At 32.9% G+C, this 10,545-nt stretch overlaps 1 protein-coding gene across 1 annotated transcript; it reads right to left on the reverse strand.

The window, feature by feature from the left end:
- Nucleotides 1-1,650: 1,650 nt before the first annotated feature.
- Nucleotides 1,651-2,922, reverse strand: LOC11422851 (heavy metal-associated isoprenylated plant protein 12). Its single transcript, XM_003592330.4, has 3 exons — nucleotides 2,763-2,922; nucleotides 2,514-2,589; nucleotides 1,651-2,242 (listed from the first exon to the last, which is right to left on the reverse strand). The coding sequence occupies exons 1-3, from the start codon at nucleotides 2,766-2,768 to the stop codon at nucleotides 1,926-1,928; spliced, it is 399 nt and encodes a 132-aa protein (XP_003592378.1). The 5' UTR covers nucleotides 2,769-2,922; the 3' UTR covers nucleotides 1,651-1,925.
- Between the last annotated feature and the right edge of the window lie 7,623 nt (nucleotides 2,923-10,545).

Below are 10,545 nucleotides of genomic sequence, written 5' to 3' on the forward strand. Positions count from 1 at the left end.
AAAAAAAATTCAAAGTTGAAGCAGCATTGGTTTGCATCTAGAACAATTTCTGTAGACAAACCTTTTGGTTATGGCAGATTCAAAATTGGATTTATTTATATTTAAAAATTATCTAAAACTTCGTCCTTCGGAAACTGAGGTTCCCTCTTGTCCTCATTGTTATGGTTAGGGGTTTAAGAGCAAAACAAATTAACAGATATGAAGTCAAAGATTCAATCCAATCAAATTGGTTCATCTTTTTTCCATGTTCGATTCAAATAATATGTCATTGATAGACTAAAATTGATCGCACTAAGGATCAAACAAACGATTTAGAGTTCATAGGCGAGATGCATAACTGCTTCACTAGATTGTATGAATGTTATGTAATGTAAGCGTCACTATATATAATATAATATTTAGGTAAAATGTGTTTATATATACCTATTAAAAATGATTTTTTTTGAGATTTTGGGGACGCCATGGTCATCCCCAGTCCCCACCTAGATCCGCCTCTGAATCAAACATATCAAATTCAACTTCTATTGGTTTGGGATATCAATTTCATATAATTCAAAAAACGATCACAAGATGGCTACAGGTTCATTGCGTAGTATTGTTTGTGGTGTTGGTACATCTATAGGAAGTTAGATTGATGATAATTCTATTTGTGAATTAGGTGATGGTAATTTCTTTTTATTTTGATGGGATCCTTGGTTGGAAGGAATAGCTTTGAAAGATAGGTTCAATCGTCTTTTTTAGCTTTCTGATAACAAGATGGATGCGGTGGCTAATATGAAGCTTTTAAGGTGGGGGTAAGGGTGGTGAGGCTTGGAAGTGGCGCATGAGGTTATGGGCGTGGGAGGAGAGCGGTTGAGGGAGTGTAATGATTTGTTGAACTTTGTTATTTTGCGGGATGATGTTATTGATAGGTGGATGTGGAATAAAAATGCTTTTTTAAAAATCAATCTTTTTGTGTGACGTCTTCTTCTCAACCGCCTTCCAACAAAAGATAATTTGTTCAAATGAGGGGTGATTCCAGCTACTTCTCAATCTTGTGTGGAGGGTGTGGTAATCTAGAAATGTGGCTCATCTTTTTCTTCAATGTGACTTTTTCAGTCAAATTTGGATCGTTGTTTCTGATTGGTTAGGCTTCTTCAAGGTCAGTCTGTTTCATATTTTAGATCATTTAGATCAGTTCGAGTACTTCAGAAGTTTCTCTAATCGCAAGCATGGTATTATTCGCTTAATTTGATTTTCTACAATTTAGGTGTGATGGAAAGAAAGAAACACGAGAATCTTCAAGAATACAAATGAAAATATCCACGACTTGCTTGACAACATAAATGCACAATTTTTTAGATGGTTGAAAGCGAAACACAATAACCTTATTTTTGATTATCAAATGTGGTGGCTAAATCCTTTCTCAGTGTTTTCTATGGTGTACCGTATATGTGTATGATTTAATTTTACATTCTCTTTGTTTCACTATAACAGTTCTTATACAGGATAAGTAAAGAAGGTTGATTTATATAATTTTATTTTAGTTTATTTTAAAAAAAAATATATTCCATCTTTGTTATTCTTTTGTAGCACTTCGAGGTTGTATATACTATGGTTTTCCTTAAATATGAGTGATATTTGCGCTAAGAGGAATATAGAATGTCTTCGTTCTAAAAGACTTCTCTCTACTAATATTAAATTGTGGATTGATGGATCCAAAACCCTTGCAGAGCCTCGCAAACCTCATACTATAATCGACACACTATACACCATGCTACTTTTACAAATCATAAAACAAAAAACAAAAAAACAAAACGATAGACGACAAATACAATGATTATTTTCCCTCTCAAAAAAGTATATAATGATTATTTTTCTGATTCCTCAAAAAATGATTATTTTTCTGATTAAATTTTTTTTTTATCAAACATAGTATATAAAATTTAGAGGATGACACAGCCATTAGGATCCTCTTCAACGCTTATGGCACGGCAGTATAGCGGTTGCATCTGATGATAATAGGTAGAGGTAGGTGTACTATAGTACATGAAAGGATTAATTATCATTGGTGGATCTTTCTTATCATCTTCCTTCTTTTTATCATCTTTTTTAGGTTCTTCTTTCTTTTCCTCTTTACCTGGTCCAACCGAAAGTATTTCTGCATGACATAACTTTCTTAGCTTAGCCACTATAAGTACTGGGTCGGTATCTCCTACTAAGGTCATTTTCTTGTCTTTGTCTACTTCAACTGACTCAACCCCTGCAAAATTATTAAAATACAGTCTTAGTATATATATCACTAAAATAAAAATCGACAAATCATTGATTCTACGAATTTAGATTGTTGTTATATCTGAATTGTCCAATTAAAATTAGACGATTCAAATTTTAATATAGATTTTATTTTATTTTTTAAATCTAAAATATCGAATTTAGTCTAATATATGACTAAGTGTGTGCAGTCCTAAGATTGTGACCGCACACAACATTGATATTGATGTTACATAATCAATGGAATTTTTTTTCTTTACCTGAGAGGCCAGAGACTGCCTTCATAGCTTTTTGTTTAATTTTGTCTTCATGAATCTCCAACTTTAGCACAATTTTCTGTCAAAGAAAAAATATAGTTGTTAGAACTGAACACTCACTATCTTTCTAAATTCTAAGTCTCAAACTAAGATTACCAAAGAAGTACTTCAAATTCAGGCTTGAAATTGTGCATAAGAAAAGGAAAATTTACCAATCATGTTTCTAAATTCTATGGTAAAGTATTAACTAACCTTCATATTGTTATGGAAGCTTATGAGCTAAGGTAGAAGAAACTCTTGATGCAAATTGTAATAGAAGGGAAAGAATGAAGAACTAGGGGGATTGAAGTGGCAATAGGAAGAGATAATTTTCAATTTGAAGTTAAGTTATGAAGTGAAGATGATAATTTGTGGCTTATTTATAGTAGCAAGGTAAGGAAGACTTGATGATAGAAGCAGGGGTCAACCCAAACAAGTACAAATTCGTGATTTTCCTCGAAATTTAAGCAGCAGAAATTAAAGACTTTTTTTTTTAGGGGAGAAATTAAAGACTTGTCCAAGCTAAGTTTATTTTTCATATAATTTTAATATTTAGTTTTTGACTCTTAAAAAAGTAGATCTAAATTACCAACTACTATATTTAGGAGAAAAAGTAAGAAAAAAAAAGTAAGGAAACTTTCCAAGAAGGCATCATGTTGCTTTAACGTTGGAATCCCCAAACATTTTTGTTGGCGTTGGTATGACTTTCAGGCTACATGTGTTACACTGGTCCATTTGTTTCCGCGTCGCCCCCATACATGTGTCACACAAGTATAATATAGATTTCTTTTTGACGAGACGAGTTTAATATAGGGGAGCCCCTAACATGCACCCTCCAAAAAGTGGTCCAACCATGGTCCTCATAGTTCTACCTACTCACCAGATAATGTACCGGTTGATATTGTTAAAAGTCTTATATCAAATAGGAGATGATGTGTATTTATAAATGGAGGCAATCATCATCTCACAAATCAGTTTTGTGGGTTTGTGTTAGGCTCAACCATGATTTTTAAAAGGTATAATAATAAAGTTAAAACAAAAAATATCAACTTTACAAAGATATATAGACTTTACACCACTCGTTCTCAAGTAGTACTATTTCTACTGCATGCATTACTTTACTCTCTACAAATTTAAGCTTGACAGAAAGTGAATTGAATTTGCTAGTTTTCCTTCTGACATGCTTGAAACAGTTTATTTTATTTTTTTTAAAGATGAAACAGTTTATAACTTGTTTGATTTAACAACTCGGGAATTTTTACCGGATCTGATTTAAGAAGTTCTCGGAAGAATATATATTGTGTATTTCATTTTTTAGGGTAAGGCCGGTGATCGGAATGAGAATGGACGACGGTGCAGAAACTGATATTTTTTTTTCCTTTCTTTTCTTTAATTTTCTAGAAGGGTGGAGGAACTGAATTAATGTATAATGTGTTGTATATTATTTATTAACTAATTAAGAGTTATTAAACATTCTCTAAAAAAAAAAAAAAGGGTCATTAAACATATAAACAAGTTTATCAAAATTAAGAAGGATACTTGGCAGGGGATTATATCAAAGATGACATACTAGGTAGAAAAGAAGCAGACGAAAATGAGCAGAATGAAACAGGCTGTAGCCGGTTAAGTTGGAGGTCCATATTTGGATAAAGAGGTTCGTGTTAGGAGTGCATCTTTGCTCCATTTATGAGAGCTCCATTTACACCTGTTCACTGCATAGATGTATGACACGTGGAAAAAATAAAATTAAAGCTCAGATTAAAAGATTAAAAATAGGTATTTGTTCACTGGAAGAAAAAAAAAAAAACCTATGCGCTTCAGCTTCTTTCTCTCTCTGAAACAATACCTCCTCCTCCTTTTTCCTCACAAACAACGTCACTGCATTTTCTGAACATTAACAAACTTCCTTTAATCTTGTGCATGTTTAAACCATACAGTGACCTAGTAAATTTGTTTAATCAAAACAAGCATATGTTGGGATATTCTTAAAACGGTGATATCAATCGAAATTCAAATGCTACAAATTTATCATCCAAAGAATAATTCCCTCACCTTTTCTTTTCTACTTTTGTTGTTATTGGAAGATTTTGTAGATCAATTGTTGTTTCAGTTTTTAATTTCAATATCTCCGTTGATATCAATCTGGATCGTTTTGTTTTTATTTTTTCCCTGTTGTCTCGAAGTAGTTAATTTCATCAGATGGAGACGATCGGACGGCGCCGGCGAGAAGGAGGGGCAGCGGCCATGTTGTTTCAGAGAAGAAGAAGGAACGTGGGGCTGTTTGAGAGAGCGTGTGTATGATTTTTTCCAGTGAACAAATGCCTATTTTTAATCTTTTAATCTGAGCCTTTGATTTTGTTTTTGCCACGTGTCATAAATCTATGCAGTGAACAGGTGTAAATGGAGCTCTCATAAATGGAGCAAAGATGCACTCCGTGTTAGGGGGCATCTTAATATAGATAATCTATTATCTTAATATACAAGCCCTAAACTAACTTTTAGGATATTGATCAGACTTTACTTACCTCTTATTTGAATTTATGTTATCAATATCACTTCTTTCTTATGATAAAGGAATGTTAACAAAAAAAAAAAAAAAAAAAAAACTGGTTTTGTCTATTTTTATAGGACCATTTAATAAAATCACATATATTGGGAAAATTGTTGAAATAATAATTTTTTACAAAGTATGCCTATTACCAAATTACATTTTTTGTATAGATGGTATTTAATGTTAATTTTTTATATTCCAAGATAGGTTGTAGTATTAGTAAGGGGTATTATGGGAAAAAAAATATAAATGCATCTAGAAATATATAGATGATCTTATAATATTTAGAGACAATTTTTTTTTAAAATGGTCTTATAATATTTATGCGCGAGTTAACTCACGCATGTTGACCGGTGGTCAGAACTGAAGAACAAACGTTTTTTGGCCGGTGGTCAGGTTTTCAACCTTCAATCCACACTTTTTCTACAAACTTTACACGTTTTTTTGACCATATTTATGGTGTTATAACCTACACTACCATTTCCACCTATAAATATCCCTCCATACTTCCCTATTTCTTCACACGATCTCACTTTCTCCCCCTCCTCACTCTCTCCCTCTATTTCTCTTCTTTCTTTCTTTTTTCAATATTCTCTTTGGGGGCAAAAGTGGTCAAACTTCTTCGGGGTAAAATAGTGAGTAGCCAACTTGGGGAAGTGATCGACCCTTCGGATAAGTTTAAATCTGCTTTTTTTTTACTCCATAAACTTTTCACCGTGGGTAAAAAGATTCTTGTTGGGGTATTAAAAAAACCAGATTTAAATTTAGCCCAATGGTTGGTGATGTATTTTCCCGAAGAAGGCTGCTCACTATTTTACCCCATGAAGATTGATCACTTTTTACCCCAAAGAGGAAGAAAATAAGTAGAATAAATTAATGAATTGGAATAAATTATTGTATCAATTATTGTATTGTATGAATTCTATTAATAAAATGAGATATTGTTATATGCATCAATTTTGTTCATTCCTTTTTATATTTGCTTTTATTTATATTTGCTTTTATTTTCTAATTTTGTATTTAATGAATAAATATTAATTTAGTTCATTTACTTTTATTTATATTTGTATTTATTTAATGAATAATATCGAATCAATATTAATTTAATAAATATTAATGTATGAATAATTAGAATAAAGTAAATAAAATAAATTAGAATAAAGTAAATAAAATAATTTAGAATAAAGTAAATAAAATAATTTGAATTAAAAATTGCGATTAAATAAATTCGAATAAAAATTGTGATAGCGTGAATTCAAATAAATATTGCGACAGCGTGAATTCAAATAAAAGTTCGAATAAAAAGTCAATAAATAACTTATATAGCTGATTCTCAGTAATACATGTTCTTATCATTACATTACATTTCGGAATGTACCTTCCAACTGCAACAATTATTTACCACTGAATGGGGCAAATTCAAACTTGCTAAACAGCAGGACTCCAATGATGGTATTCAAGTGTCAAAAGAATGAGGTGCATTCCTTGACACTTGAATACCAACATTCAAGAGGCTTATCGAATGTAGTCCTCCCGATTAACAAGTTTGAATTGCCCCATCCAGAGTAAGACAATTGTTGTAGTTGGAATGTGCATTTCAACTACAACAATTGTCTTACCTTTGAATGAGGTAAATTCAAACTGGCCAAACAACATGACTCAAGCATTTCGCCCCGCGTTCACGTTTTTCCTTTGAAAATAATGAATTTTTGTTAGGCTTACTTTAGTTGATGGTATTCAAGTGCCAACGAAATGAGGTTCATTCCTTGACACTTAATACTTTCATCTAAACCAGCATAACAAGAATTTAATCTTTTCAAAGGAAAAACATGAACGCTGGGCGAAATGCTTGAGTCATGGCCGTTTGGCAAGTTTGAATTACCCCATTTCAGAGGTAAGACAATTGTTGTAGTTGGAATGCACCTTACCCTAACTAATGACGATCTTCTGGCAGAATCAAGCTGTTGATGATATCTTCAATTGATCTCAACAACGTTACCCACATATCGATCCACTGGAACATGCTGTGCTCCCAAAACATGCTCGTCACGTTTTCGTCGTTCTTTAACTCCACCCAAGTGAATGATACTCTCCCCTCGTCGAGCGTTGGACGTTTATGTTGGAACAAAATGTGTTTTACAATAAACCCTAATGAGTTTTGATGATAACAAGGTATTAAAAATTGTCAATTGGTTATTGCTAATATTTGTTCAAGTGTACAGGACCATAGGCAAAGTTAATCAATTTCAATAGGTCTTGGAAGAACAATAGAGAGCAAAGGAACCTAAAGCATCTGAAGAAAATTGCGTCTGAAGCTATGAAGTGTTTCTGAAGTTACAAGTGCCTCTGAAGTAATGACGTCATCAGAAGCAGAAGTTCATCAGAAGCAAGATTTCATCAGAAGCTATATCATCACCAGAAGCTACAGTTGATCAGAAGATTCAATCTGGAATCTCAAAAGAGTTGTTTCTTTAAGTTAACCTCGTCTAAGAGAGCGAAGGATCAAAAGGGAAGTGCCAACGTTCATTTGAAAAGCACTGGGTGCTTGTCCCTCATTGAAGAGTTGACAAAGTACAAGTGTACAACCACTACCTCCACGACCCTGAGTGTGTCTTCGCTACAAGACAAGTTAACAGCTCTGCCTGCAGAATTGTTCCTTCAAGATAGGAATGAATTTGAAGTTGATCCTTCATAGGACTACACCCAAATCAGGCAAAAGATTACTGGTGGATGATCAAAGGAACTCAACGACTCTTTAGACGTGCTAAAGATCTCAACGTCTCTCTACTTACCACTATATAAAGGAGTGAAGACTTGAAGATCAAGAGAGACATCAACACAAGTTAAAAGCGCCCAAACTCTGCCAAATTTGATTCTCAAAAGCACTTTGAATTTCTGCACTGATTTGATATATCTTAGAAATTCTTAAGTCTAGAGTCTTTTATTGCATTGTATTGTGAACACCACTGATTGTATATCAAGTGTTCAAGTCAAACAATTTTCTGTGTAATTCTGTTTGATTAGAAGTCTCTTGCTTTAGTGCTTGAGCATTGGAAGTCTCTTGCATGCGTGCTTGAGCATTTGGGAAGTCTCATACTAGATAGTATTGAGCAGTTGTAATCTGTGTGATTATTTCTTAGTGGAAATCTCCTTGGAAGTGCAAGGGGGGACTGGACTACTTCCGATTTGTGGAAGGAACCAGGATAATTGCTTGTGTCTCTCTTTCTTTTCTCTGCTCTGTTTCTATTCCGCTGCATATATAATTCTGAACATCACATCAGAAGCACTCTCAACCAGCTTCTGAAGTGATATCAGAAGAAGATTTTTTTACGAGAAAAAGAAAACACAATTCAACCCCTCTTCTTGTGTTTTTCTCACCTTCAGTTTATACCGAACGTATTCCACCTTCCTTGCGTCTCTGGGGTTGACTCCTTGGTTGAATTCATTCAATTGATCCTTGAGACCTCTTAACATTACATCAAGGCACCGAACCTTCAACCTCTGAGGTTCTCCGCCGTTGAATTCTGCATGAACGTCGATCCACCCGACCATTGCTTCAAATCTACACATTAAGTAATTTAACATAATCAATGAAAAAACTCATTCCAACATTTTATCAAACACTTGGAGTGCAAATTAAACATAAACCCTAAAAATGATAACTACAACATAAACATGCAAACATCTAAATAATTAAGCAATATTACTCATTTGCATGTAACATTGTATCATATCTTGCAAAAAAAATCAAAATTTAAACAAACCCTAAATCTAAAAAAATTCTCTAAAACTCAAAACTACAACATAAACATGCAAACATCTAAACATTTAAGCAACACAAGTCATTTACATGCAAACATTTTATGATTTCTTGCCAAAAACACCAAAATTTAAACAAACTCTAAATCTAAAAAATTTCTAATTTAAGAGAAAAAAAATCTAATATATAAATATAAAAGGTTAATGGTGTTTGATCATGAAAACTTATTTGTTACCGGACTGTTGTTTGATTTGAGCTTGAAGGAATTTTGAATTTGGGTGATTTGAGAGAGATTTTTTGAGATTTTAGATAAGAAATGAGAAAATGAGGTGCTCTTCCTTGTTTAAGACAGCACGTAGCGTGACTTAACTAACACTGCGCTTGTTAACTAGCACAAGGGTATTTTTAGCATGGCTGCAAGGCGCGAGCAAATTATACAGAGTGAAGAGCAGAATTCTTACTATATGTGTGACCTCCTAGCTAGCACATACGGGTCCAAGAGTTTGCCTTGGCAAGAAGTTTGCATACAGACATATAAAGATATTTTCTGCAGTTCTATTAGGTAGCCACAACTATAAACTAGCAGACCAAAATAAATTGGTGAAATATAGAACCATGCTCACTCTACAAATTGATGATGGGCTGCATGTGAATACTTTTCACAGAAATAAATAATGGCCTTACTAAATGGCACACATTTACCATACTATATATGGATAACATACTGCTTTATTTTTACTTTATGTAAAGAGTAACAATTAACACGTACATGATACATAACTTTTTTTTTTTTTTTTTGAGCAACATGAAACTCCTAATACTATTCATAAAAATTCGTTTGAAATCTCGGATTTTTAATTTACTTGTTATTTATTTATGGAAAATGTGGGGACCTCAATCTCATCTTTACCAAAAAAAAAAAGTAAATAGAGAAAATAAGGGAACCACACAATTGCAATTGAAGATAAATACCTAGTATCTAACTTACTAGTTAAAAAATGGAGGATCAAAATCACATTATATCGCGATACTTGGACTACAAGTGTAATTAAATCCATTTTTTATGTAATTAAAATAATTAAATTTAATGATTAAACGATTTTTTGGATAAGCTTGGAGCTTTATCGATTATGGATTTCCTCATCGATCCTTCTCCTTCATATGATATTATGAGTCTTCCCAAGATCGACGCAGTAGAAACATTTTTCTCTAAGGATTAGTTTTTGGTTTTTCCTATTTTTCTCCTTCTCTTTTTGTTGTTTTGATCAACTTGGTAACAAAAAAAACTAACCATTGTTGTTTGGAATTTCAATTCCACCAAGGAACCACTTTTATGTTTAAACTGTTGATTTGTGTTGCATTTTGAGAGATTTTATTCCAATTACACTGAACTAAACATTTTACTAGTTTGATACACAACGAGTAACATGCAGAGGTAAAAAAAAATAGTCCACCGCAAAAAAAATCAGCATTATGATTTTGGCTTAATCGAATAGTTAGTTCCCATGTATCACGATTATGGGAATGGCTTAGAAGTTAGAAGGACTGACTTTGCAAAGTTTGGCTATTTTAAGTTGACTAAAATATGGTTTTGGTCCCTGCAAATATGCTTCGTTTTGGTTTTAGTCCCCGTAAAAAAAAATTGTTGTTTTTGGTCCCTGCAAATATGCCTCATTTTGGTTTTG

This window comes from Medicago truncatula, chromosome 1 (genome assembly GCF_003473485.1).
Source record: "Medicago truncatula cultivar Jemalong A17 chromosome 1, MtrunA17r5.0-ANR, whole genome shotgun sequence".
Lineage (NCBI taxonomy): Eukaryota > Viridiplantae > Streptophyta > Magnoliopsida > Fabales > Fabaceae > Medicago > Medicago truncatula.